General features: G+C 57.6%; 2 protein-coding genes and 1 long non-coding RNA gene across 11 annotated transcripts in view; 2 read left to right on the top strand and 1 right to left on the bottom strand.

Annotated features, from left to right (window-relative positions):
• Positions 1-266: 266 nt before the first annotated feature.
• On the top strand, positions 267-12733 carry TEX22 (testis expressed 22). Of its 3 annotated transcripts, none has more exons than XM_019747291.3 (4): positions 267-839; positions 918-1118; positions 8975-9106; positions 9197-12733. In XM_019747291.3, the coding sequence occupies exons 2-4, from the start codon at positions 954-956 to the stop codon at positions 9374-9376; spliced, it is 477 nt and encodes a 158-aa protein (XP_019602850.2). In that variant the 5' UTR covers positions 267-839; positions 918-953; the 3' UTR covers positions 9377-12733. The 3 variants fall into 3 exon arrangements, with proteins under 3 accessions (XP_019602850.2, XP_019602852.2, XP_019602851.2); XM_019747293.3 differs by having other exon boundaries at positions 267-514; positions 878-1118; positions 9197-12732; XM_019747292.3 differs by having other exon boundaries at positions 267-514; positions 9197-12732.
• On the bottom strand, positions 4279-19055 carry LOC109455615 (uncharacterized). 3 transcript variants are annotated; one of them, XR_012494479.2, is made up of 5 exons: positions 16498-19055; positions 7562-7710; positions 6795-7129; positions 5938-6702; positions 4279-5564 (listed from the first exon to the last, which is right to left on the bottom strand). It is a non-coding gene; the product is annotated as an uncharacterized LOC109455615 (long non-coding RNA). The 3 variants fall into 3 exon arrangements; XR_002138681.3 differs by lacking the exon at positions 16498-19055 and having other exon boundaries at positions 6183-6702; positions 7562-8213; XR_016020959.1 differs by lacking the exon at positions 16498-19055 and having other exon boundaries at positions 7562-8213.
• MTA1 (metastasis associated 1) overlaps positions 15974-27011 on the top strand; it is a 34091-nt gene continuing 23053 nt past the window's right edge. For 2 of the 5 annotated variants that reach the window (XM_074326758.2, XM_074326759.2), the window contains exon 1: positions 16010-16159. In XM_074326758.2, coding sequence (XP_074182859.2) covers positions 16132-16159 — 28 coding nt within the window. In that variant the 5' untranslated portion in view covers positions 16010-16131. Of the gene's footprint in view, positions 16160-27011 lie in introns of all 5 variants that reach the window. The other 3 variants (XM_074326761.2, XR_012494478.2, XM_074326760.2) reach the window with 3 other exon arrangements.

The raw sequence follows: 27011 nt of genomic DNA on the forward strand, positions 1-27011 counted from the left end.
AAGCTCCGAGCTGCGCCTTGGAGACCACCCGGGGTCCCGGGTCTCGGGACACGGACGAGTGAGGAGTCTGAGACCCGAGTCCCTCGGAGAAGCGCGAGGACAGCGTCCTGGAGCGGCCGCGAGGAGGCCGCCCGCTGGCAGGCGCCAGGGCGCAGGCGCAACGCGGCCGGAAGCGGGACCGGCGCGGGGGGGGGGGGTCGGAGCGGAAGTTGGGCTCGGCTCCGCCCCATCAGGCCTTCGAGAACCTCTGTGGGCCCCACCCCTACTCTTTGACCCGCCCACCGCAGTAGGCCCGCCCCCCGCCGCCTCTTACCCCGTTGTACCCCCTCCTCTCCCACCTCCGTACCCCAGTGTACCCCCCCACTGACCCGGGTACCCGCAGTGGTGTCCTCCTCACCCTCCCCGTGTGTCCTCTGACCCCCCCACTTCCCCACCTGGTCAGCGGCCTCCCCTGCAGTGGAGAGGGGCGGCCTCAAGCCCGCTTGGGCCTTGGGGTGCGTCCCGGAGCTTGGAGGTGAGGTCACAGGGGTGCCGGCGACCCTTCATCTCTCTGGTGGTCGTTTTGCGCAGTCGTGGTTCCGCGCCTTCGGTGCACGGGCCACCCGGGTCCTGAGAAAGCGCGGTACTCGGCGGAGGGCACCTGCCTGGAGTGGAGCCAGGGCGGGGCCCGGAGAGGTGTTGTCCCTGTGGGAGGTGGGGAGCTGCGGCTGCTCCAGCCCGGAGGGTCCGTGTGAAGAAAAGTGGCAACGGGAGCCCGGGGCCCCAGGTCACCCACTGGAGTCCAGCGTTGAGTCTCACTGGCCTGAGGCTCCCCCAGCACTGTCTGGCCAGTGGCAGAGGTGAGCCTCCAGGGCCTGACACTGCCTCCATCTGCCAGAGGGGCTCAGAGAACACGAGTGGCCTTGGGGTCCTTCTAGAGCCCAGAGGTGCAGACAAGCAGGAGCTGGCTGGAGATGGAGAGCACGAGGCATCTGCTTAAGGACTCCCAGAGGGAAAAGCCAGGACCACAGCTGGCCACAGAGCACAGGCTGCCCGCTCCCTTGCCCAGCCCGACTGCAGTCTGGGGCCAGCCGGGTGTCCAGAGCAGCAGTCAGCAGACACTGCAGACTCAGGACTGGGTAAGCTGAAGAGCCTGGCCTCGGCCACCCCATCGCTCCCCTCCGGGAACCCCAGGAACTGGCTCTGGAGGTGGGCTGGGAGGATGTGCGTGAATGGACAGGGCTGAATGGTGCCTGAGGACGGCTCTCTTCCCTGAGTGGGCACTAGAGTGGGCTCGCTCCCCTCCTGCATGCCATAACTGTGAGCCGTCTTCCTGCCTTTGCTGGGCACCTGGGTAAGGCCATGTGAGGCCAGCGAGAGGGGCACCCCCACCAGGGGTTGAGACGGCGGCCCCAAGTGCAGGGAGCCCAGTCAGGGGAAGCTGCCTGCCCACACAGTGGGGACAGGACAGCGTCGGCAGGCAGTCAGCAGAAGCACCTGTCTCCGCAAGTCGTGACCAAAACATTCCTAGAGACTCCACTTGTGACAGCCCCAAACTGGAGGCACCTCTCTGTCCTCCCCGCTGCCCCCATTGGTGAGCAGTTGCTCCGTTCCCATACCCCAAAGCATTACCGACATAGCCTTAACACTGGGAAGACTCAGCAGCACAGAGGCTTCTCCCCGCACGCTTCCCAATTCAGTGTCATCAATGACAAAAATGCTATTGGGTTGGTGCAAAAGTAATCGCGGTTTTTGCAATTATTTTTAACCTTTTAAGCCGCGATTACTTTTGCACCAACCTAATAAACCTCTCTTTTTCAGTATGGCAAACTGGTCAAATGGAAACACCAGACTAGTTTCAGTCCTAACATGTATGACTTCATATCTCAAAGCTTCAGTTACCAAAGCAACACGGTCCTTGCACATGATTCATGAACAGCAGAACCAAACTGAAAATCTGGACATTGACACAAGACATAATTAAATACAAAACGAACAAGTCTTGGCGAGGAAATGGAGAAATCGTAACCCTGTGCACTGCTGGTGGGGTGTAAAATGGTCCAGTCACCGTGGTAACAGTACGGAGGTTCCTCAGAAAATTAAGCAGAATTACCATACGACTGACTCAGTGATCTGCGCATTTATTTGAAAGAACAGAAAGAGCTACAAGCAGGGACTTGCACGTGTGTGTTCACACAGCATCACTCACTGCATCCGGAAGGTGCACGCGGCCCAGTGTTCATCAATGCTGAGTGTGGTCAGCACACAGTGGGACGTCACTCAGCCTTAAAAAGAAGGAGGTCCTGACACCTGCTACGACATGCATGGGACCTTGAGGACACTGTATACTGGTAAAGTGAAATAAGCCAGTCACAGAAGGACAAATCCTGTGTGATTCCACTTACATGAGGTCCCTGGAGAAGTCAGGTCCAGAGACAGGAAGTGGATGGTGGGGCCAGGGCTGGGATGGGGGATGAGCAGTGAGTGTTTAATGGTGACAGAGGTTCTGATCGAGACGATAAGAAAGTTCTGGAGAAAGATGGTGGTGAGGGTTGCATCCCGATGTGAATGTACTTAATGGCAGTGAGCTTTACACTTAAAAATGGTTGAAGTGATAAATTTTAGTATTTTATCACAGTACAAAAAGCATAAAAAGAAAAGAAGGAATGGATGTCATTTAATGACATACAGCTGCCCACGGGGAACAAATAGGGTGAAGCAAACGAACTTCTCCAAGACCCATTAGTGGCATTTTCAGTAAGAGTGGGGTCTAGTCTGGTGGGGAAGGGTGAGTGCGTGTGTCTGGCCCTGAGGAGTTAACCGAGGACACACGTGAATGGCGGGCAGTGTGAAAGCAAAGCACGTGTGCCCACCAGGCCCCGGGTGGGCAGGACAGACTGAGCAAGGTGGCCCGGGCCCGTCTGGGCCACTGGACTGGACACCCTGACAAGTGATTCAGCAGGTTGTGCTGAAAACAGAGGGACATGAGCGCCTTCTTGTCCCCACACCTAGCCCCCGACAGACACAGGAGCGAGGCCCAGAGACAAGACGCCAGCCACTTAGACAGCATGTAGGACATGGCACATGCACCTGAGAAAGAGACAGATGGTCCCAGAACGCATGGGCCTTCCACGGAGAGTGAGCCCAAGCTGGCCATGAAGGAAGTAGGAGGCATGTGTCTGGGAAAGAAATGCAATTGTTTGACAAAAATACGAAAGGCGGAGGGTATAAATGTTGACAAAGGTGTGGGGACAGAGCCAGTGCTCCTGCGGGTGGGCGTGTGCCTGGCTATCCCAGAAGAGCCTGCACGTGGGCAGAAAACAGCCCAGTGTCCCATCTGTCGGGGTGACAGTAGTACAGCAATGACAACAAATGAGTCAGCCCCTCGAGGATCCATGCGGACATGTCCCAAGACTGTGCTCAGTGAGGAGCCCACGGAAGGCCATTCTGTGCCTGCGGCACTGTGCACCTGCCTGGCTAGACCAGCTCAGAGTCGAAGGCCACGCGGACTGGGACGCGGCGTCCTATGGCACGCGGCTCACAGGTGGATGAAGGAACCCTGGGCAATGAGAGCCCATGTCACACTGTGTTCCTGGGGGAAGTCTGAAGCAAGCGTGGCATTGTTCATTAGACTAGTGCTTTCTTGAGTTTCTAAATGCTTTCCTTTGCATTTTTCCATGTGGGCATTGTTTAATAGTAAACTGAACGCGTGCCTACGGTCAGGTTGGGATGGGACAGCCCTTCTACGGGCAGGTCTGGAGCCCAGGGCCCCATGGTGGGCACAGCCCTCCCTTGTCTGCCTGCAGGGACCGGCTGGCCATGGGCTGCGTGCAACGCCTGGGGACTGGGGGCACCTCACAGTGGAGTTTGGGAGCACCTAGGACATAGAGGTATAGCCATCTCCTGAGAAATGACCAAACTCACAGTTCCAGTGCGTGTAATGCAGCTTTCCGAGAAGAAAACAGGGATGAAATAAGTAAGAAAAAAGACATAACTGATCCGAGGAGCACAATTCCCAACAGGAGTGACTCACTGAGCCCTCAGATGTCGACCATGACTGGATTTCAGGGACCCCATGAATAACACACACCTTGTCCCTCCTAGAACCCTGAACGTGGCAAGCAAGGCGTTGGAGAGGCCTGGAGAGGCTGGAGCAACAGGGTGAGGCTGGGAAGCAGGTGGCCAGCCCCGCGGTGACTGAGGTCACAGACGGCTGGAAGGCCTCGTCCTGTAGATGCCACCGAGAGGCGCCTGGCCCAGGGCCTGCGACAGGTGCAGGGGGCTGGTACAAAAAAGAAAGGAGGGAAGGAAGGAAGGACCCAGAGAGATCAATAACAGCAAAGGAAACTCTGAAGTGGCCCCAGACCTTCCCTGAAGGAAGAACTTATGGGTGGGCCCTCCCAAGCAATGGAGAAATTACTCATCTCCTTCAGTGAGGCTTAAACTGCCCAGAACTGGCATCACCTAGACACCCGTGCTGGGAAGAGGAGGACGGAAAAGGGAAAAAGAAGGAAACCCGATGTCCCGATGTCACTGGCAGGAGCACCATGAGGAGTGCAAACAGCAGCAGCAGCAAAAACAATGAACAGCACGGTGGTGTCAGGGTGCCCTGCCCGCCTCCAGGACAGCCTGGCGGTGTCGGGGTGCCCCCATCCTCCAGGACAGCCCCGCGGTGTCGGGGTGCTCCCATCCTCCAGGTCAGCCCCGCGGTGTCGGGGTGCCCCCATCCTCCAACACAGCCCGGTGGTGTCGGGGTGCCCCATCCTCCAGGACAGCCCCGCGGTGTCGGGGTGCTCCCATCCTCCAACACAGCCCGGCGGTGTCGGGGTGCCCCATCCTCCAGGACAGCCCAGCGGTGTCGGAATGCCCCCATCCTCCAACACAGCCCGGCGGTGTCGGGGTGCCCCCATCCTCCAGGACAGCATGGCGGTGTCGGGGTGCCCTGCCCGCCTCCAGGACAGCCCGGTGGTGTTGGGGTGCCCCATCCTCCAGGACAGCCCCGTGGTGTCAGGGTGCCCCCATCCTCCAGGACAGCCTGGCGGTGTTGAGGTGCCCCCATCCTCCAGGACAGCTCCCCAGTGTCAGGGTGCCTCCATCCTCCAGGACAGCACGGCGGTGTCAGGGTACCCTGCCCGCCTCCAGGAGAGCAAGGGCTCTGTCTGCTTCACTGCTTTCCCAGGACCTGGGAGGGTGCCTAGCACACAATAGGTGCTCAGTGAATGTACTGAATAAATGAAGTTGTATATAAATACAAGAAAATTGTATGTGAGGAAGAAGGAGTTTGGGAATTAATAAAATGCTCTACATTATCAAAAGGAGGAAGACCCCACGATTATCTCAGTAGATGTTGAAAATAATGTTCATAAACTTCAGTTTCGTTCCTTAAAAACAAAACAGAACTGAAAACCTGTTGACTATTCATAAGGTCAGAAGGGATGGACATTTCTGTACCCCGAGAAAGGGGGCTGTCGTGGGCCTGGAGTGGGCCAGCAGGAGTGTTCCTTGCAGACTTGGGCAGCAGTGCGTTGCCATGACGATGAGACAGCCTCCGCAGGAGTCAGGAAAATGAAGTGAGCTATAAACACCTGAAAAGAGAAGACGAAATGGTCACTATTTGCAGCTAATACACTGTCTGCCTAGAAAATCCACGGAAGCCAATAAAAACACACCACTAATAGAATAGGAAGGTTGGATATATGGCCGCCATTCAACACAATCATCTTCAGCATAAAAGTAACCAACCAGAAACGGACCAGCAAAAAGGGCCATTTACACTCAGAACAGGACCACGTCTTCTGAGTAAGTCTGGGCTTGGCTGCCGCCTGTACGGAGAACACGAAGGGGTGGGAGGGAACACAGGACAGGATGAAGCCCGACCTATTATTGGATGGGAAGACTGACCGAAATCTGCCAGATTTCCCAAATAACTAATTCCGTGCAATCCCAATTTTTAATAACCTTTCTGTGGATCCTGGAAATCGTATCCTGAATGTACACAGTGTTCCTGGCAGCATATGCTGCCAACAGAAGCCCCCGAGTCTAGCAGCTGAAAGCGCTAATGAATACATCTGTCCCGTGTCTGCAGCAAGAGACTTGGCAGCTGCAGACTGGGTGGCGGGGCCCCTCAAGGGCACTGTCAGATGTCAGGCAGAGCTACAGTCGTCCGAAGCTTGGCTGGGGATGGCTGGGGACCTGCCACTCACATGGCTGGGCAGTCAGTGCCAGACGTGGGCAGGAGGCCTTCAGCTCTCCACCGCCTGGGCCTCTCCACGGGCCTTGAGTGTCCTCAGTCACGGTGGCTGGCGGCTGCTTCCCCCCGGCGAGTGCTCCAACACAGAGCAATGAGGAGGCTGCAGTGTCTTGTGACAGCTGTGGAAGTCACACCCCTCATTTCTGCAACACCCTATTGGCTACACTGGTCGTCCTAGCTAATGTGCGATGGAAGTCCAGGGCGTAAATGTGGGAAGCGACACTGGCCAGCTCAGTGAGTGAGGCGCAGTCACGGGCCGGCCCAATTCCCCGCAGGAGAAATAAAGGGCATCCGTACTGGGAACCATCGTAGCGAAACTGCAGGACGCCAGAGACAGAGATCTCAGAAGCAATCAGAGGATAGACGCACACCCTTCAAAGTAGGAAGAGTCAGACTGCCATGGACAACCTGGAAGCTTGATGGGGTGTGAGGAGAAAACTGTCACTCTGCGGGTTCATGTCCAGCGAAAATACCTTTCAAGAAAAGGGCAAAATAAGTAAATAAAATGACAAGTGGGAGAAAGAATTTGCCCCCAGCTGACCCTCACCCCATTCTGAGAACAGACCTCATACAGCAGGAAAGTGACTGCAGATGGAAGGAGGGCCACAAAGAAGGCCGTGTGTGGAAAGATGGAGACTAACGCAGGCGAGTGCGGCCGTATGCAGATGTCGCACGCACACACAGGAATCCTAGGGCATGCACACCCAGCACGGCACAGGTGTCAGGAGCCGCCCTGTGAGCAAGGCAAGTGTCCTAAACTCCTGTGCTGGGTGAGAAGGTGATGGAGACATGGTCAGCTTCAGACTTTGATGAGTTTGCACATACACCATGATGACACCCAAGAGAACCACTTCCGAACCAGTGGCGGGAACAGCGGGAAGCACATGATGCCTGATTGGTCTAGAGGAAAGAAGAGAGGGCAGAGAAAGACCCATAAAACAGGCGAGACAAAGCACGAGTACTGACACCAGTAACTCAGTAGGTGGAGCAAACGGCCCAGGCGAAAGGCGGGCGTCGTGGGAGGATTGAACGCCCCACCCGACGTGCACCGGGACTTGTGAGTGGAGCCTGGGGCTCCGACCGGGTGGGGAGGAGCCGCACCATGGCAGCTGTGCCACTCACAGTGGGCTTTGCCGCTGCCCTTCCCTGAGGCCTGGAGTTAGAGCCAGCCGATGGCCCTCAGACACGACTGTGAAGCCACCTCCACGGGGAGTGGGGAACCGGGCCAAAGAACACTGTGCCAGGCCTTTATGGAAACTGTCACTCTGATGTCACACTTTTCATCTCAAGGGCTCCTGTTTTCTGAGTGGCCCTCCCATGGACACATCGTACCTGGGAGGTCACAGCTCCAGGTCACAGCTCTCTGTCCTCTGACCTCTGAGGCCTGTGGGGAGGCTCTGTTCCAGGCCTCTGTCCGTGGCTTGTAGACGGCTGTCTTCGCCGTGTCCTCACTCCTCACATCGTCTTCATTCTCTGTGTGTCTGTTCAAATGTCCACTTTTTACTTGTCATCCTAACCATTTTTAAGTGTACAGTTCAGTAGTGTTAAGTCTATTCACATTGTTCTGAAACACATCTCCAGAACGTTCTCATCCTGCAAATCTGAACCTCTGTCCCCATTAAACACTCACTGCCCAGCCCCTCCTCCCCCGGCCCCGGCCCCACCATCTGCTTCCTGCCTCTGTGGACCTGAATCCTTGCGGGACCTTGTGTAAGTGGATAACACAGCATTTGTCCCTCTGTGTCTGCCTTATTTCCCTTTATATAGTGTCCTCAGGTCCACGTGTGCCATCGCAGGTGTCAGAGTCCGTCCTCTTTAAGGCTGGGTGACGTCCCAGTGTGTGGCTGGACCCCATTCGTTTACCCACTCATCTGTGGTGGACACTGGGTGGTTTCTACCTTTTGGCTATTGTGAATGGTGCTGCTGTGCGCGTGGATGTACAGTTAGCTCTTTGAGACCTGCTTTCAATTCTTTGGGTGTATATCCAGAAGTGGGGTTGTTGGATCATATAGTAATTCTTTTTTTAATTTGTTGAGGAAGGGGGACTTCACTTTGAGTTTGTCTTAGCCCTTATTTTTAGCATGGCAACCCCCCCATGGCACCCGTCTTCCCCCAGGGAGGTAGCAGGATGGGCCCCGGCTAGGCAGTCTGGGAGGGGCTCCCCCAGGGTCTTTCACAGACAGCCTAGTTCTGGGAAATTCTGCCAGCGGGGCCCTGCAAGAGTGTGTGTGGCCTGCTTCTGGCCTTTCCCAGTTGGTAGCACCCCCCGTTTCTTGAGCGTTGTGGATTCCTGAGTGTTATTTCTTCATTTCTTTGTGGTCATTTTAGGTGGACTTGAGGAGGAAAGGTTGACTGTTGGGCTCCGCCTTTCTTGAAGCGCACAACAGTCTGGCCGCGGTTCTCCCGGCCTCCCCAGAGTGTGCGCGGCAGGCTCAGGTGCCCCTTCAGGGCATGAGCTGGGCGGCCGTGGCCTCCGCTGTACACTCCACGTCTGGGGCCGACCTGTGCGCACAGAGGCGGGCAGGTGCTGGGAAGGCGTGCAGGCGCAGACCACTGTGCAAAGCCGCGGAAGCCGCAGGACCAGGGGCTGCGGGGCCCTGGCCGCCGTCCTGGGAGCCTGAGCTGGATGGGGGGGAGGGGGCTCGGCATCCACCCGGGGAGGGTGCAGAGGATCGGCGGGTGGAGGGACCCCCCCCCCCCCCCCCCCCGGTCGTGGCCGGCTGAACCGCTGTCCTTTCCCCGCAGGTGTGCGAGCCACCGCAGAGAAGCAGGCGCCCCAGCCGACACTGGAGCCTCAGCATCGAAGAGCGCCGGCGGCGGGCCACGCTGGGCGTCTGGGGGAGGCGCGGCGCCGCGGGGCGCTCCGCCCACTGCCTGGTGCGCTGCTGGGAGGGCGACGCGGTTCGCGGGGCCTGTCTCTTCCGAGCCCCGCCCCGGCCCCGCCCCTAACCCTGCCGTCTCCCGCAGGACGTCGCGCAGATCGTGGCACAGCTGGTGTCCCAGGACGTGGACAAGGACGTACTCATCCCCCACCCGCGGAGGTCCTTCGAGTCCACCCACGACTTCCACGCCTTCCTGGCCCAGAGCGTGCCTTTCTGGCAGAACTCGACTTTGGAGGCCCAGGTTTCGAGTTGGCCGCCCTCCTGAGAGCCCACTCAGCTGGTGTCTGTCTCCAGCACCTTTCCTGGAGGGTTCTGGGGGAGGCGGCTGGCCGGAGGGACACTTTAGGCCATTTTCACATCCCACCCAGGGCCATGACCAGCCCGCAAATGAGAAAACTGGCCCAAGAGCACTGTCTGGCTGTCTCTTCCCAGAACACGTACCCCTGAGGCCCTGGAGGCCACCTCCAGGAGGGATGCCTTGCCCCAGCCCAGCCTACAAGAGGCCACCTGGTGGGGCCTGGAGGAGGGGGGGGGGCTGTGCCATGAGAGGCTGCCCACACGTCAGAAGCCAGCAGCTGTGGGCGGCCTTGGAGGGCCTGGTTTATGACCAGCTCCTTTGCGGGCCTGGGCTCAAGGGGTCTACGCTGGGGGGCCAGGCCCCCTCAAGGAATCAGGTGCCTGCTTGAATGGCTTGGTGAGACAGTGGGACCAGCAGCCCTTAGGAAGGTGGGGCTTTGATATCCTGAGACCTCAGGTACTGGTGCCTGCCCAGCCCTGGGGTGCCGGTCAGCATTGGGCCCTGCCTCCAGGAGCCCACACGTAACCCAAGTTGACACTGTGATGGGGAGCAGCCAGGGGCTGCGGGGTCAAGGAGCCGCTAAATACGGGAAGGCCTCCTGGAGCAGGCGAGCCTCCCCACCTCTGCATGTGAGTGGACTGGACAGCCCAGAGGCAGCATGGCGGAAGTCTGGGGTCGCTGTGAGGAGCTGACCCTGCGCCTGCTATGCTTTCGAGGGGTGATGAGGCAGGACTGCATTTTTGGGGAGACCAAGATGGAGGGGGATGGGAAGTGGCAGGGGAGGAAGGGGGTGCTTGCAGGCTCCCAGCCCTCGTGGGTGCGAGGACAGCAGCAGGGCAGGCCTTGGTGACTGACTGTTGGGCTGATGGGGCTTCGGTGTAGGCAGCTGGGTACAGGGCGCTCTGGGCAGCAGGAGCTCACGAGCCGCAGGACTGGGGCTAGGGCAGGCGTCAGGCCTGTGCTGGCACCAGCAAACGGGCAGCACTGCCCAGCCCGCTCCTCCCAGAGCCCACTGCTCAGATGCTGCACCCCCTGCCTCCCCCATGCCCCCACTCCCGCCCTGCCTGACTGCAGGGCTCAGGAAGCTAGGTGCCCCCACTCTCTCTGGGGGGCCCTGAAAGTAATTTTGTTCCAGGTCTGTGCATTTCTCAGGATCCCTAGAGTGGGTGGAGGGCCAGAGACGGGGGCGATGGGTGGGACTAGGGGAGATGTCCTAAGGGGCGGGGGGGGGGGAGATTCAGGCAGGGCTTTGTAGCCCCCAATGAGGAAGTGGGGTGGGTGTCAAGGGCAGGCTGCCTGCTGGGCAGGATGGCCCTCCCCTGCTCAGTCAGCAGTTAGGGCAGGTGACAGGTGCTGTGGAGGCCTCTTACTGACTGGCCTCATGGGCTCGTTAGTCACTCGAGGTCCAGGGCTTCGCTGGCTCACCCGGCCAAGATTCTGGGATGGCCAGTGCTCTGCCCTCCACGAGGTCCCCCCACCGGGACCAGCTGTCAGGTGGCCCCAGAACCCCCACCACAGTCCCGAGGCCCGAGGCTGGGAGCCTCCTGGGCCGCCTCCCATGGGGGCGGGGGGCGGCCACAGGACCAGCCTGACTCTCAGGAATGAGCGCCGTCTCCCCGTGGGGACTGGCACGGACTGGCACGGAGCCTGCGGCCCTCTCCAGCAGAGCACGGTGCGGGGACCGGGGACAGTGCCTGGAGATGGCTCTGTTGTCACACGAGGTGTTGCTGCCCTAACAGGTCACCACAGACTCAGTGTCTTCAATACATGAACTGTGAGTTCTGGGCAGTCCAAAACAGGTCTCACTGAGTTACGGTGAGGGTGTGGGCAGGGCTGCCTTCTTTCCTGGGGGCTCCAGGGGACAGTCGTTTCTCGCCTTTCCAGCTTCTAGAAGCGCCCACACCCTTTGGCTCATGGCCTCTCCTCCATCTTCTAAGTCACAACGTAGCATCTGTGACCCTTTCCATCATCACATCCTGTCTCTGTTCTGCCTCCTCTCCCATTAGGGACCCTGTGATTGTCGGGCCCACCACATAAATAACCCCGGGTCCCTTTCGGGTCGCCTGGTTAGCGACCTGCACTGCCCCTTACCATGTAACCCAGTGCAGTCACAGACGTGCACCTTTGGGGAAGCACTCTGCTTTCCACAGGGGCTCCGGCACCACGTGAATAGAGGCCAGGTGTGCTACTCACCATACCACAGAGAACAGGACGGTCCCCACAACCAAGAATGAGCGGGCCCCTGATGTCAGCAGTGTCCCCCGAGGAGGGTGTGAGGCGGCCCGGGAGCCCGGGTGAGAGTAGGGTCCACCCAGCAGGCAGGGCAGGCAGAATCAGCGTGGTTAGGATGTCACCCCCAGCCACCTCTGACAGCGAGTACTGCAGTGCTATCTCCATATCCACTCTAGACTGTTCCTTCACTTCAGATTCCTGACCAGGTATGTCTCTCCCCAGCTGTAGGAAGAGCAGTGCACCTCCCCAGGACTCATGGGGACACCCCGAATTGGAGGGAGGACAGTTTCTCGGGTGCAGGCTCCGGGCTGGCCATGTGGTCCCCATCATGCCCTGGCACCCATCTGTGCCTGTGAGGCCGGTATGGAGCAGGGTCTGAGGCTGCTCTAGACACGCCAAGCAGAAAGGGGAGCCCCCTCAGCCCAGCCCTCAGGACCAGTGGGGCACCTGGGAGGTGTAGCTTGTGCTCTGAGGGCCAGTGGACAGCCACTGCCCCCATCGAGAAAAAGGACTTCATTGGCTTTGCGAGGGCACTCACTATTCCACAAGCCAACAATAAAATTTAAAAAGTGTTGCCCACAGGGGCCAGCCTGGTGGCTCAGGCGGTTAGAGCTCCGTGCTCCTAACTCTGAAGGCTGCTGGTTCTATTCCCACATGGGCCAATGGGCTCTCAACCACAAGGTTGCCAGTTCGATTCCTCGAGTCCTACAAGGGATGGTGAGCAGTGCCCCCTGCAACTAAGATTGAACATGGCACCTTGAGCTGAGCTGCCGCTGAGCTCCTGGATGGCTCACTTGGTTGGAACGGTTCTCTCAACCACAAGGTTGCGGGTTCGACTCCCGCAAGGGATGGTGGGCTGTGCCCCCTGCAACTAGCAACGGCAACTGGACCTGGAGCTGAGCTGCACCCTCCACAACTAAGACTGAAAGAACAACAACTTGAAGCTGAACGGCACCCTCCACAATTGATTGAAAGGACAACAACTTGACTTGGAAGAAAGGCCTGGAAGTACACACTGCTCCCCAATAAAGTCCTGTTCCCCTTCCCCAATAAAATCTTTAAAAAAAAAAAAAAGTGTTGCCCACGATTTCATCACCGAGATATTGCTGTCAATGTTTGATCAAGTTTACGCAGGTAGTTGTAAAGGCCCAGGCAAGCATGAGAGGTCACGTGACACACGGAACGTGCAGAGCTACTCTTTTAAGTTAAAGCATTAAGGGAAAACATGGTCGATGAAATGAGGTGAATGTTTCTTTACCCCAAGTTTCAAAGATGCTCCTAAGATTATTTTTAGAAATTACAAAAACCATGATGGGACGGGTGTCACTTGGTTTGAGGCAGCATGCTTCCGTTAGCCAGAGCTGGCTCTCCTGCTTCCTGTGTCCTGTGACTGCGTCCTTCCTGCCCGCAACTCCCCATGGTCCCCTGCACCACTCGGCCCTGAGTCCGTACTGACTTCATCATGTCCTCAGTGGGTGGATGTATGGTAGCTTTCACATTTTCAAAGAATTTTATTTCTTGGTTTCTTCCAGGTTTAAAAATGTTTTCCTGGGGCCTTCCTGCTCCCTGGGGGATTTGGCTGGGGAAGGGTTAGGTTCCGCTTTCCTGCCCCAGGCTCCTGTTCATACTTTGGGCACTGCTGGAGACCAGGGCTGGCCTGACTTTACGTCCTGGTCTGCTATGCCCTCTCTCTGTTATCTCCGTCCTGAGGGTCAGTGACTGGTAGTCGGGCCTTGGGTGGGACGTGCTGGGGGCTTTCCTAGACTGTGGCGTGAACTTCTCGTATAGGATTCCGTTGGGCCCTAAGGGCTCCTCCTTCACCAGTGTCCTGACCGGTAAACAAACTGCCCTTTGCCATGGTCACTTTGTCTGAAAGCATGTGACGTCATCACACCATTCGTTACCTTCCCTCCTCCCCTAGACTTTGCGCCCCCAAGAGGGAGTCTCCCAGGTGAAACAGTGTGGCCTGAAGTTGGTGCTGAGTGAATCGCTTTAATTGCTCATCCAGCCTCTGCTGTATTAGGGACCTGCCATCCTGCCCCTCCACAGGGGGCCTCTGCTCTGGCCCTGCTGCCATGTCTCCAGTTCTCGGGCTTCTCCTGAGCCCAGCTCCTGCTTCCAGTGCTGTGTCCCTGCCCCGTCGGCCTGCCCCTCACTCCCCCTTGTTCTGCTGGTGTTGACTCACGGATGTGCTCAGACCTTCCTCACATCACGCCTGCTCTGACAGTCTGTTTGCTCTGCTACCAAACAGAGGAATTCGTCTTTTTTGCAACGTATCAGATGTGTTGACTTGGTGGAACTGGTTTATGGCCTCAGCCCTACATGCAGCCACTTTGTCAGTCAAGAGTGGGAGCCAGCTGGAGGAGCTGGGCTGCGGTGTCCCGAGACACTATTAAATGTCACTCTGCTTTGTGACAGGCACATGTCACCTCAGGGGAGACTTGGAATTCTGGTGTCTTCCCTCAGACACCGATTGACCTCAGAAGCTTTACTGTCCACTCTCAGGCAGCCCTTCCTCCCTTCACCCCCACTGGATAGAGGGAAACAGTAGGCTGGGTGCCCATGGCATCTGCTCTCAGGTTGAGGTCTCCAGTTTCTGGGAGGGAGGCAGAAGCTCTCGTGCATGATGGCTGCCTGGTCACCTTCTGGTTGTCCTGACTCCTGGGTCACTTTGTGAGGTGTTGGTGGAAGATTTTACGCTGCAGCTTTGCTTTCCAGAGGAGTCGAAGGCCAGAAAGGGAGGACAGAGGCCTGTGGAAGGGAGGGGAAGCACCCCACCGCCTCTCCTCCCCTTGGAATATCAAATCCTAGTATCACCCCTGTGTCCTATATCTAAGCTCCTCCCCCATCAATCACAACTGTGGTCCCACCCCCTCACTGCCCTTCCCAGCTAAGTTCCTGAGAGATGGTGGCCGGTGGTGGCACCATGTGGCACGTAGTCCACTGCTCTCCTGGGACCCCTGCCTGGCTTTCTTTTATCCCAGCACACGCTCTGGGCTCCTGCCCACCTCGACAGTCCCCTGTAAGGACCTGTCTATGGGAGGGGTCTCCTCCACCACGTGGCATCCTGAGCTCCACTCCGTGAAAGAGCCCCTCCATGTCCCACAAACTGGACATGCCCCCCCGCCCCCGCCACAGACCTGCCCCATGTGAGTAAACAGATAACTCTGGTGTTGCTCAAACCAGACCCCTGGAGCCCCCGACACCCCATTTTCCTCACCCCCCAGCAGTGCTGTCAACCCTGTCTGCACACTATGGCTGGGACGCCATCCCCTCTGCTTCGTGCTCTCCCCCCTGGGGGCGTAAGGACCCTGGTTTTGCGGGCACTGCATGGACCAGACTCTCCACTGTCGTTGGACGTGAAGCAAGAAGCACACAGACTTCCAGATCCCAACTGGTGTGGGAAGGAGAGCCAGGTGCCTCACTGCACACAGGAAGCCCTTCCAGCCCCCCTGTCTTCTGGGCATGGCACCTCCTGCCATCCCGACCCACTGAGTCTGGGTCAGTGAGGCCTGCCGGAACCCCAGCCTCAGATGTGTCTTCCACAGGGCGTCCTCTGGGCATAGGTGCTGCCCTCCTGCAGCCTTTTCATCAGACCACAGGCCAGGGAGGCCATGCCAGCTCAGGAACTGGCTCACTTGGAAGTGGGGTGGGGGCACCCCCACATGTGAGCATGGCTGGGGGAATGGGCTGTGACGGGCAAGGCCAGAGACCCACGGTGAGTGGAGACAGCAGCCTTGAAGGGAGGTATGGGTCCGATCGCGAGGCCAGGGCATGGCTGCTGGGCTTCAGGGCAGTGGAGGACTTGGAAAGGCCCCACCGGGGCTGGGGGTAATGGGGGGGAAGGCTTGTGGGAGAGAGGGGGCGGGAGGCCCCTGGAAGGGTTCCAGAGGGCGTGGAGGGTGTGGTGGATTACTGTGGGAAGGGACGCTGAAGATGTGGACCCAGGGATGGGGAGTGGGGAGGACCCACCCCGGGAAGGGGCGCTGAGGATGCCAGAAGGACCCACACATAAGGGGCACCCTAGCGGGTTGTAGGAGGACGCCTCTGGGGAAGAGCAATGGGAGGATCCACGAGGGGAGAACTGGGGGGACCCACCTGGGGGCTCCAGGGAGGGCCCGCGGTGTGGGGAGAACAGGGAGCCCCACCAGGGGCTGGGGAGGAAACACAGGCGTGGGGGGGGAGAATAGGGAGACGCCGCCTGAGAACTTGGGGAAGGACCCACTGGGGGGCCGCGGGGAGGACCCACGGGAGGGCGCGAGCGGCTGTAACGGCGCCGGCGCCGAGGCCCCTCCCCCGCTCGCGCCGCTCCTCCTCTTCCTCTCCCGCCCGCCGCGGCCTCGGTCCCTGCGCGGCCTCGGCGGCGGCGGCGGCGGCAGCGGCCCCTTTAAACCGCCCGCCCGCCCGTCGCGCCCCCGCCCGCCCGCCCGCGCCTCCATTTTCCAGGCCGCCCGCCGCCCGCGCAGCCCGCGGCCCCGCCGCCGCCGGACATGGCCGCCAACATGTACAGGGTCGGAGGTAAGGCCGTCGCCGGGCCCCGGGCCCCCATCCCCTGCGCGCCGCCCCGACCCGTCCCCGTCCCCCGGGCCCCCGTCCCCCGCCCTCCAGGCCGCGCTTCCCAAACCGCCGCGGGGCCCCATCCCCGCCCCGCCGCACCCGGTCCTGGCCCCAATGTCCCTCCCCTCCCCCACCCCGCCGGCGCAGCCCGGCCGCGCAGCCCCATCGGCCCACGACGCCCGCACCCCTGCTCCCCTCCCCCACCTTTCGAGCAGCCTGCGCCTCCACTTCCACCCCTGCCCCGACTGCGGACAGTGGGGGTGGCGGAGTTGGGCCCTGGGGAGCGGGGCTCTGCCCACCTGTTGGGGCGCCTGCGTGACCTGGGGGCCCGGGGGAGAGGCCGAAGCATCCTTTCGGGCCTGGCAGCCAGGGCTGGGCCTGGGGCCTGGCCAGCCCCCTCCCGGAGCTGGAGCACGTGGTCTTGCGAGGTGCTTGTCTGCTCTCCCAGGAGCAGGAGTCTTGGGCCTGCAGGGCCGGCTGGAATGCTGGGGGCCGTAGGCCCCTGTGGGGATGGGAAGCCCCAGGCCTGGGCCACGTTTTCCCCAGGGTCCAGGGGCACCTGAGAGGTGTGTGTGTGTTTGGAGGCTTCCCTTGCAGGATCCCTCGGGATCCTCAGCAGGATGCTTCCAAAGCACCCCCAAACTTTTCACTGCCTCCTGTGCCCCAGGCCAGCAGGGAGGTGCTTTGCAAGGGTTGGGGAGAGGCCAGTGACCCCCTGCCCTTCTTCTGCCCTGGTGGGAACTGTGCTGAGCAGGCCGGGGCCCTGGGGGCTTCCTCCTGCTTGGGCCCCAGGGACCCCCTACCTTTGGGCCTTGCCCCACTTTGTGGGGAGGAGCCTCAGGGACTCTGCCTCTGGATTTCCATGGAATTCTGAGCTGGTCCTCAGGTGGCTTCTCCACAGGGAGGTGAGGAACCCTTGCAGCCCCCCATTTCATCGATGTTCACCCTTTCTGAGACGGTCAGACGCTCACTTGCCCACCTTTGCCCCGCTCTCCAAGTCACCGCTGTCCCCAGTCTGCCCCCTTACTGGCCGGCTGACCCCTGGGTGTCTGGGACACATCTCCATCCAGCCAGGCCTGTTTTGTGACCAGGACCCCGTCTGTGCAGTGGGTCATCAAGGCACCTGCCTGCAGTCCGACCCTCCTCTGCCCTCTCAGGCTCAGAGGTGGTCTCTGGAATGGGGGCCTGCCTCCCACTTAGCAGCAGGCCCTTGGGGAAACAGGGAGCAGGCAGGGTGCAGGGGCCCTGTGAGGGAGGAGCCTGTTTATCTCCCACCTTGGGGAGGCAGGAGTGTCACCACACCCTAGGGAAGGCCCCATCACTGCTGCCCTGGACCCCCAGGGGACCACTTACCTTTCTCCACCCCCCAGCCCCTCTGCACAACCCCCAGCTGCTGTGGCTCAGGGCTCCTGCACCCACCCCTCTCGATGCTGTCCCCCCTTGCACCCTCCTGGACCACCTTTGTGCCGCACAGACCCCCTCCTACCTTCTGTGAGGCCCCCATGGCACCTGCTGATGGGAACAAGTCCCTGTGACCTGAAGCCCACCTGCTGCCCCCTTGAGGTGACCAGCTGGATTCCCCTCTTGCAGGCATGGTCTTACCCTCCCATCCCGTCTGGCCCTGAGTGCAGAATAAATGAAGGCGGCTGAGGGAGAGGCAGGGTGGGGGCTGCAGCCACTGTGCCTTTGGCCCTGCCCAGGCACCTCTGCCCGCCTCTGCCTTGTGGGGCCTCCACTGTGCTTGCTTGTTGGGATTGGCCCTTCCCAGGCTCTGGGCCCCTGGACCCCGACTTGGGGGGGTCTTCCCTTGCCTCAGTTTCCCTGAGGTGTGGACAGGGCTCTCTGACCTGCAGGGGCTCCTGGGGAGGCCTGGCTGGCCTTGAGTCTGCGTGTGCCCCTCTGAGGGTGCTGTGGGATCTCCTCCCAGTTTCAAGTGGCGCTCCGCAAGTGTGACCACAGGCTCCACTTTGAACTTGTCAGTCCCTGGGAAGACCCTAAATGTGGAAGAAACTGCATTTAGCCTTGGTTTTGGTTTCTGGGCGGGGACCCTGAGGTGCCACCCCCTGGGTCCTGGCAGGGCTGGTGTCACAGTGGGTGCAGTGTTGGCAGGTCAGCATCCTGTTCCCAGGTGCTGCTTTCTTGGGGAGGGGCCATCTGGAAGATGGGCCCTTTGGTCCCTGAGTGGATTGTAGCCTGGAGGACACTGCAGAGACAGTCTGGGAAGAGACTCCCATTGTCTCCACTCAGAACCCTAAGAACAGAGCCTTTTCCAAAGGTGCCCGATTCTGCAAGCACAGTACAGGATACCAGCTAAATTTGGATTTCAGATAAATAATTTCTTAGCATAAGTATGTCCCAAATAATGCATGGGACATACTTACGCTAGAAAATTCTTTGCAGAAATCTGTAGTTATCTGGATGTCCTGCATTTCACCTGATGGGCTGTTTCAAGGCCCTGCCAGGATGTGTGGGCGGGGTGAAGGCATGGCTGTGGCTTTGTGCCAGCTGACCAGCTGGGTGGAATGGGTCAGCCTGGGAGGGGACAGGGCCTGGCTCTTCCCAGGGAAGTGACCTGGCCATAGACTGAGGCCTTCTGTCAGAGGAGGCTGCGAGTATGGCAGGTAGGTGGGCGGGGCCTGGGCACCAGTGGCAGGGTCAGGGTCCACGACCTCTGCCCCTCAGGACCTGTGCTCCAGAGGACCTTGGCAGGCTGCTGGAACTGGCTGTGGCTGAGGGCTGCTTCTCTGCACACCTGCCCAGGTGCCTGGTGACGTGTCAGCCACCCTGCAGTGTTGTCATGCGGCTGACAGGCTCTGACCGTTTCCCACAGGTTTTTTTTAAATTTTTTTCCTTCCATTGCAAGAAGTTAACACCCATTCTTATGGATAGTTTGTTTTTTCAAATATACTTTAAAAAAGTGCCAGGAACATCCTGCCACCAGGCAGCCTCTGCCCTCCCCACATCATCGGTTTTGTGTCCTGCTGTGTTCATTACGTCAGCACGCTGTCCTGCTGTCAGAAACGCTGCTTTCGTTTTTTTATTTTAAGCTTTTGACCAGGTAAGACAGTGCCAAGCATGAGCCCCCAACTTATGAGTGGCCTTCAGGGAAGTGCTGAGCTGCCCCAGGGGTTGGGCCCCACTTGTGGCTTTGAGAGAAAAGTTTGACCCTTCAGCTCTTGGATTAAAAAGAAGCAGCTGCTGATCTGAGTTGGAGCGAATCCCTCACGCCTGGGCCCCACAGGGCGGGACCCTTGGGGTCTGGGCACCCCTGCGTGTTTCCAGTGCCTTCCTGGAGGCTGGCTCAGCAGGGCATCCGGACATGTGGACATGGGTGCTGGACATGCCAGGCATGGAGGCGGGTGCCTGTGGTTGGGACTGCAGGGCTCCTCCCGGGCTGCCTCCAGCTGAAGTGGGGGTGCGCCCACCTGGATTCCGGGCAGGTCCCGCCAGTCTGTTGCCCCGAGTCCCCCGGAGGAACCACCCTAAGGCCCCTGCCCAACCCCCCGGCACCCCAATGTGCCTTCTCTCAGGAGTTCAGGCTCTGCAGTGTGTCCTCTTCATCTGCCCAGGGCCTCACTCTCCGCGCCTGTCTGTCCTTAGGGCAGCGGGGGTGGGGGCACACAGCTCATGGCAGCACACAACCTTCCTGGGCTCCCAGGACCCCGCATGGCCGGCGAGGGGTGCTGGTGCAGTCTTCACAGTGGCTGAGCCCGGGTGCCGCTGCCCGTGTCGGGGTGGCCCTGGGGGGGGCCTGGTGGGCGGGGCTGCTCAGATGCTCTCAGGAGCCTGCCTGCCCTGCCCGTGCTGGTCCCTTGAGTCCCTCCTGCACATGGTGGCCTCAGGCGCCCACGGGCACCACCTGCCCTCCGCACACTCCCAGGGCCTCATTCCTCCTGGTTGGACGTCTTCTCCCAGCTCCGAGGCCTGTGCCCGCGCCCTGGGCCCTTTTGGCCCCTCCCTGACCACCTTCTGTCACCTGCCTTAGGTGCTGATCTGCTCGTGTCCCCTGCCTAACAGTGCTCAGCGGTATCCTGGTGTGGAGGGTCAAGTCTGAGCCCCTTAGCGGGCCTGGAATCCGGCCCCGCCCCTCCCGGTGCCTCTGGGCTCCACTTCACCCTCTGCCCGGTGGCCTCAGCCTGCCCTTCTCAGCCCCCAGTGTCACTCTCACGAGTGGGTACTGGCTGGGCTCAGGACCCCAAGGTGAAGGCCAGATTCCTCTGGGTGACAAGGGGTCATTTGTCATGGGAGTGAGGTGCACAGAGGGCAGCACCTCCCAGCAGGAAGGGGGTTTGAGTGGCCAGCGGGCTCCGGGAGGCTCTGTGAGTGCCAGGCAGATGGGCTCTTCGGGGTGCTGTGGGTTGGGCTCCCTGGGGGTCGTTTCTTCTGTGGCCACTTGAGGGGACCAGGGTCAGCACAGGGCCTGGGCAGTGGCCAGCCGGGAGTTGGACGTGCTCCTGGTGGGAGTGGTGGCTGTCAGTGGTGGGCGCCCGGCAGCGCCTTCAGAGAAGAGCCAGGGGCGGCAGGTGGCTCTGTCCATCCAGCAGATGTGCAGAGAACCGGCTCGCTCAGGCGCCAGCACCCACACGACTGGACATGAGCCTCTGTGCGCTCCAGCTCCTCACTGCAGACGAGTGGCCCTCTCCTGGCCTGCTAGTGCTGTAGTTTTCGTATTTTTGTTGACGACTGCACTATTTAAAGTGGCCCCGAGTGTACACTGAGCTGTCCACAGTGTCCTGAGCGCAGGAGGCTGGGATGTGCCTCCCGCAGCAAACCCGTGTGGTAGGTGGGCTCCCCTGAGGCCTGAGCCCCGGGGCTGCTGCTCTGAGCTCTGTCCACGACTCGGCCACGTGCACCAAACTAGGAGTCTCTACTGGAACACACGGCACAGGTCCTGAGTTGGTGGGCTGCTGAGAATGTGTGACCAGGGGCTGGCAGCACCCTCAGCCTGTGTCCCCCAGGAGCAGTGGTTCCTGCTCACTAATTCCGTGTTTGTGGTAAGTCTGTAGGACATAACTGCTGTGACTGACAGGACTTGACTATGTGTGTGTCACATTTAAAGTCAGGTGTATTGAAGTGGACTCTGCACATGTGACTCTCAGTTGTCACAGTTCCCTGATGCTGACAGGTGTACACAGTGGTGTGGCACTGCCGACCCTCAGGGCAGCCCACAGACAGTCCCCTTGTCCTCCAGCTCCCGGCTACCACTGACCTTTCCTGCTCCTTTTAGAGAATGTCGTCGAAATCCTGTGGAGTCTGGCTCTTTCACTCATCCCTGTGTCCCTGTGCCTGTGGTCCATTTGTTTGCTGGACAGAATCCACTGTGTGGACCATAGTTCATTCAGCAGTGGGTGGACATTTGGGCCTGTCCTAGTCGGCTCAGGCTGCTATAACAAGGCCATGCACTGTGTGGCTCATAAACAAGGGCAGTGTACCTCTCACAGTCTGCAGCTGGAAGTCCAAGGTCAAGGCTCCGACAGACCTGCTTCCCTTATGTGTACGGGATTGGGGACCCATTCATGGGGACTCCACCTGCCTCCCAGTGCATCTTGTGGAGGGTCACAGCAGGCTGGTTGCAGCTGCTGGCGATAGGAATAAAGCCACTGTGATGTGAACACCTGTGCTTAGTGTCATGTCACAGAAGTACCCAGGATTGGGGTCGTTTGTCTGAATTGCAATGCACATTTGACCATGAGAAGCTGATGTTATTTGCAAAGTGGCTGCCAGCACGTTGCATTCTTGCCGGCACTGCCGAGGGTCCCAGTGCCCCTGCATTCTCCCCAGACCTGGGCTGATCAGCTTTTTGCTTTTGCACAGTGTCTGGTGGGTGTGCTGGGCAGCGTGGCAAGGTTTCACTTTGCACTTCCCTGGTGACAAGTGCTGTGGGGCTCTTCTCGTGTGTTTATTCACCACTCATGGGTCTTTGGTCACCTGCAGAAATCTTTTGCCCGGTTTTTAAAGTTCAGTCATTTGTTTTCTTGTTGGGTTGTGAGAGTTCGTTTTATTCTCTGGATTTCAGCCCTTTGTCAGATGTGGTTTTTTGCAGACTTTTTTATAATGGGTGCATCTTACATATCTGTGAAACCTGCCTGATCTAAGGCTACACAGGTTTTTATCCTGTTTTTTTATAGAACTTTTTAAGTTCACGATCCATTTGAAGTTAATTTTTGTGAGGTAACAGTCAAGACGGGTGTTTTGTGGTGTGTTTTTTTTGTGTTTTTTTTTTTTTTCCTCATGTAAACGTCCAATTGTCCCGTTACCATTGGTTAAATTCGACTGTGCTTTCTCCTCAGAATGTCCATGCTGTCCAGCACGTGCCACTTGTGTGGCTGCGTCTGTCCCTTTGTTCTCTCCCACTGGTCTGTGTGTCCCTGTATGTGCATGCAGCCAGGCTGCTGTGACTTCACAGTCAGTTTGCGGTTGGGTTCTGGCAGTCTTCCGACTTTGTCCTTTGGAAGCTCTTTAGTCTGTCCCAGTGCCTCGGGTTCCCACGTGAAGCTTAGGACTGGCTTGTTGGTTTCTACAGAAAAAGAAACAGTGGGTTTTGGTTGGGATTGTGTGAAGCTGTCGTATGGATCCATTTGAGGGAGAAGGGGCATCGTTGCCAATATGCAGTCTCCTCATACAGGATGGGCAAGCTGCGGCCACTGCCTATCACTGTGACTCATGAGCAAAGAGAGGTTTTTACATTTTTCAATGGATAACAAAAAAGTCAAAAGAAGAAGACTTTCTGACACATGGAAGAGTAACTCATTTATCAGCCAAGCAAAGAAAGCTGTTTACTGATGGTGATATAGCAAGTTTGATTGCAACCTTCAGAGAAAAGTGTGGATGACCCGAGCTGAAGGGAGGGGTGTGACCCACATGTGGACACAGGGCAGGTGGCTTGTTTCTCCCTCGTGAGGCAGCAGGCGCCCGGTCCTCCCGGTTACTGCCAGTTGAGCTGTGTGCATGGACCAAGCACATTGAGAATATCCCCAGAGCAGCTGGGGACCAGTGCAAACTGAAGTGGGATGCACTAAGATGTAAGATGTGATGGCACCCTCAGGTGAAGCTGACTGGGTTTCCATGGTCCCCATGGCTGGTGACACGTGGCCTCTGGGTTTGTGTGGTGTCCACAGAGGAGGCCGGCATCTGAGCCAATGGTGGCATAAAGAGGACCTGCCAGGCACCGTGCTCAGGCCACTGAGGGCCAGCATAGGACAGAGACGTGGGGAACAGGCTCACACACAAGGCTCTGCTTCTTGGGGGCGGCCCTTGCTGTTACAGACAACATTACAAATGATAGTGATAAAATGTGGAGCAGAAGAGGACACATTTACAAAGCTCATTCAAGTGAGAGACACTGAAAGCCTATTGTCACCCATTTGGTGACATGCCAACAGTATTTCGTAGAAGGCATTTTAGTTTTCCCACCTTGAACTTTATCTGACCCTGTGGACTTAACTATCACCAGTTCTGGGAACTTCTATCAGAAATAGAAGCTGAGCATTTCTCGCCCCACCCAGCAGCGGCTGTTAAATCTCAGTGCGATGTCTTCCACTCTGGCTGGAAATCAAAGTTTTCAGACCGAGAAGGACTAGTCTTCAGGCACTGTTGTTAACCACCCAGTACCTCTGGGAATCCATCTTGCTACATGCTCCATCGTGGTCCTCTACAAATTCACCTCAAAATTACAGTAGTACCTCGGTTTTCGAACATCTCTGTTGATGAATATTTCGGTTTAGAACGCCATAAACCCGGAAGTAAATGCTTTGGTTTTCGAACACAACTCAGAAGTTGAGCATGTCACGTGGCTTCCACTGAGTGCAAGATCCTGAGGCCAAGCTGTCAGCTGTTTTCGAATGTTTCAGACCTTGAATGGTCTTCCGGGACTGATTACGTTCAAAAACTGAGGTACCACTGTATGTAAAATAGGGCTTGATGCAAAACTAAGGCTGCGGTAAAGTCCTTTTGTTGACAACTCACGTTTGAATCACAGACTGCTTCATGCAACTTTCTTACTGTCAGAAGTATAATAAAATGAGAAGAGATGCTTTCCCACCTGTGCTTGCCATGGGCACTTTTGCTGGCTGGCCTCTCGGCCTCAAAGCAGGGCAGAGGGAGTGTCTGCTTCCAGACCCGCTTGCTGCCCAGGGCGGTGGGCGTGCTGGGTCTGTGCTTGGGCACACAACTGCCGTGTCCTGGGCTCCGTCGTTCACTGGCAGGACCCATAGAAATCACAGCAGCCTGCTTCTGATCATGGGTTGTTAACAACAGTAACGGGCCAACAGAAGCCAGGTGCATGCATCCTCTTGGCTTCTGCCTGTGGAGTCCTGGATGGTGTCTAATTCTCCCACCACTGCGTGTGATGGGACGCGGGAAGTCTGGCTCACCAACCTCTGTCCAGTATTTGTCCCAGGCTAGTCACGTAGTCATGGCTGACTGTCTGTATGTCTGGCCTTTGTCACTCAGTCTCCAGCCCTTCAGAGCTCATGCTAACCTCTAGCCCCACCACAAATCACATTGTTAGCACACACCGTGGGGCCCACGAGCCCAGGACGCTTAAAGGACTTTGACGTGACATCGCTGGAGCAGGTCAAGGGCCAAACTTTTTGGACTGTGCAGGGTGTGGACAACTCAGGCCTGCTGAGTTAACCCTTCAGTGCACCGATGTGACATGGAAAATGTCAAGAGAAAAATCTAAGGGTTTTGCAGACCCTTCCAAGCCATGCATTTCCTTAATTAAAATCACACGCTGGTAGATAGATATCAGTATCTGACAGAGATGAAACACAGAGGAGCACGGCACACACTGACATCTGCGACTGCTTTTGATGACAGATACCCTGACCTTGAACCCCCATTGAGCAAATGTCCTCCCCCAAGGCGATCCACCTCTCCTCATCTGTAGACCAACGTTATTACAAAAAGTTGTGCTCAACTATTATTGTTTCATTTCTAATTTCACCAGCCAGAAGTATGTGAGAACGTGCTGTGTTAGCACCCATGTGCCCCCGTGGGTTAGCCTCGTCCTGCAAGGCTGGTGCTGTCTGCCTTCTGCCTGTTCTCTGGCCCATGACGTCGGACGTGTGTAGTTTTCAGCACAGATTTTCACACACAACTCTACATCGTGAAAGATCTGTAGATCGCTTGTTAAATTGATATGTCAGTATTTACTGTTTATTGGTGCTGTCATAAGTGGTACTTTTATGTATCATTTTCTTACTGCACAAGCCTGCTGAACCCTTACCCATTAGTTCCAACTCCTTTATTGAAGGCTCAGAATCTCGACGTAGAAATGACATCATCTGCACATAGCACGTTTCCAGCCCGTGTGCCCCCCTCACCTCTTTTTCTGCTCATTGGTGCCAAGCGAGCAGTGCAGCCAACGGCCTTGCTGTGCCCCTGACCTTGGTGAAGCGGCCAGGGTTCCATTGTTAAGTGTGACACTCGCTGTAGGTCTTTCATAGATGCCCTTTATCAGGTCGAAGTTCCCCCTTTTTTTTAAGAAGTTTTTTTAAAAAATTTAAATTTTTATTTATGTATTTTAATTGGGGAGCAGTGCACTTCTTCAGGGCCCATCAGCTCCAAGTTGTCCTTAAATCTAGTGGAGGGCGCAGCTCAGCTCCATTGCGCTTCAGTGTTTAGTTGCAGGGGGCACAGCCCACCATCCCATACGGGAATCGAACTGGCGACCCTGCTCAGAGTTTGTGCTCCAGCCAACTGAGCCATCGGCTGCCCAGGTCGAAGTTCTCTTTAACCCCTAGTTGGCTTAAGGGTTTTTATGGGAATACATGTCGTGTGTGGCCAGGCCCTCCTGCCTCTGCGAGCCAGCCATCTGGTTCTTTTTTATGCCAACATGATTTTCGATGTTGAAACGGCTTGTGTTCCCGGCTGACCCCTGTGCTGGTCTGTTCTCCACTGCCCACCTCACTTTGCTAGTGTTTTGTTGAGAAGCTTTGCGCCTGTGTTCACGAGAGGTGCAGTGTGGCCCTGCGTGCTGCAGTGTGGCTGGGACGTGTCCCCTCCCTCCCCTCTGCTTCCTGGAGAATTAAAGTGGAACTGGTGTTAAGTCTGCCTTAGATGGTACGTTTGCCGGTGAAACCCTCTGAGCCAGGAGGGCTTTTCCTTCTTAGCTTTCTTTTTTGGGGTGGTTATGGGAAGGTTTCAATTTCTTTAATGAGTTAATTTCTTGACTGAGTCCGGGTTACCTGTGCCTCCTGGTGTGAGCCTTGGTACGTCATGTCTTTGAAGCAATTGGTCTGTTTTGTCTGAGTTGTGAGATTTTTTGGCAGAAAGCTGTTTCTCAGCAGCCAGATGTGCTGTCTCCTCATTCCTGCCATTGGTCATCTGTGTTCTGTCCATCGGGCCAGGTCTGGCGGGTGTGCCGAGTGCGTCAGCAGTCCACCGCGTCTGTGTTCGTCCCACTTGCTGCACGATTCACCTGCACTGAGACTCGGCTCCCCTCAGGCGCAAGTACTGTGGGTTTCGTCATGTCACCAGCGCGACGGCTGTGGGACAGCCCAGTCCCCCCACACCCCCCTCACCCCGTGTGCTCACCCTTGCCTGCCCTGGCTGCAGCTGTCATGCGCATATGACCCACAAGCCACCCGGGCCCTGCGAGAACTCTGCCACTGGACAGACTCGCACTGGTCTGTGTGTCCCCCACTTGTGGGGGTGTGCGCTTCAGTCCTGTTTGGGGCGTACGTGAGTGACTAGTTCAGCTTCAATTTGTTCTTTATCTGGTTTCTTGCTTGAAAGCTTAGATGGTTGATTTGAGACCTTTTTATAAAAATCACTCGATTGAGATATAATTTACATGGGATTAAATTCA

The sequence above is a fragment of the Rhinolophus sinicus genome, chromosome 3 (genome assembly GCF_057876585.1).
Source record: "Rhinolophus sinicus isolate RSI-liver-muscle chromosome 3, RSI-T2T, whole genome shotgun sequence".
In the NCBI taxonomy this organism is placed as follows: domain Eukaryota; kingdom Metazoa; phylum Chordata; class Mammalia; order Chiroptera; family Rhinolophidae; genus Rhinolophus; species Rhinolophus sinicus.

What these genes read in the sequence shown, in the direction of transcription:
- TEX22 (XM_019747291.3), top strand. Translation starts at nt 954, where the DNA reads ATGGAGAGCACGAGGCATCTGCTTAAGGACTCCCAGAGGGAAAAGCCA. An exon ending in CACTGCAGACTCAGGACTGG is followed by an intron (nt 1,119 to 8,974) that starts GTAAGCTGAAGA and finishes CTTTCCCCGCAG; the next exon opens with GTGTGCGAGCCACCGCAGAG. An exon ending in GGCGCTCCGCCCACTGCCTG is followed by an intron (nt 9,107 to 9,196) that starts GTGCGCTGCTGG and finishes CGTCTCCCGCAG; the next exon opens with GACGTCGCGCAGATCGTGGC.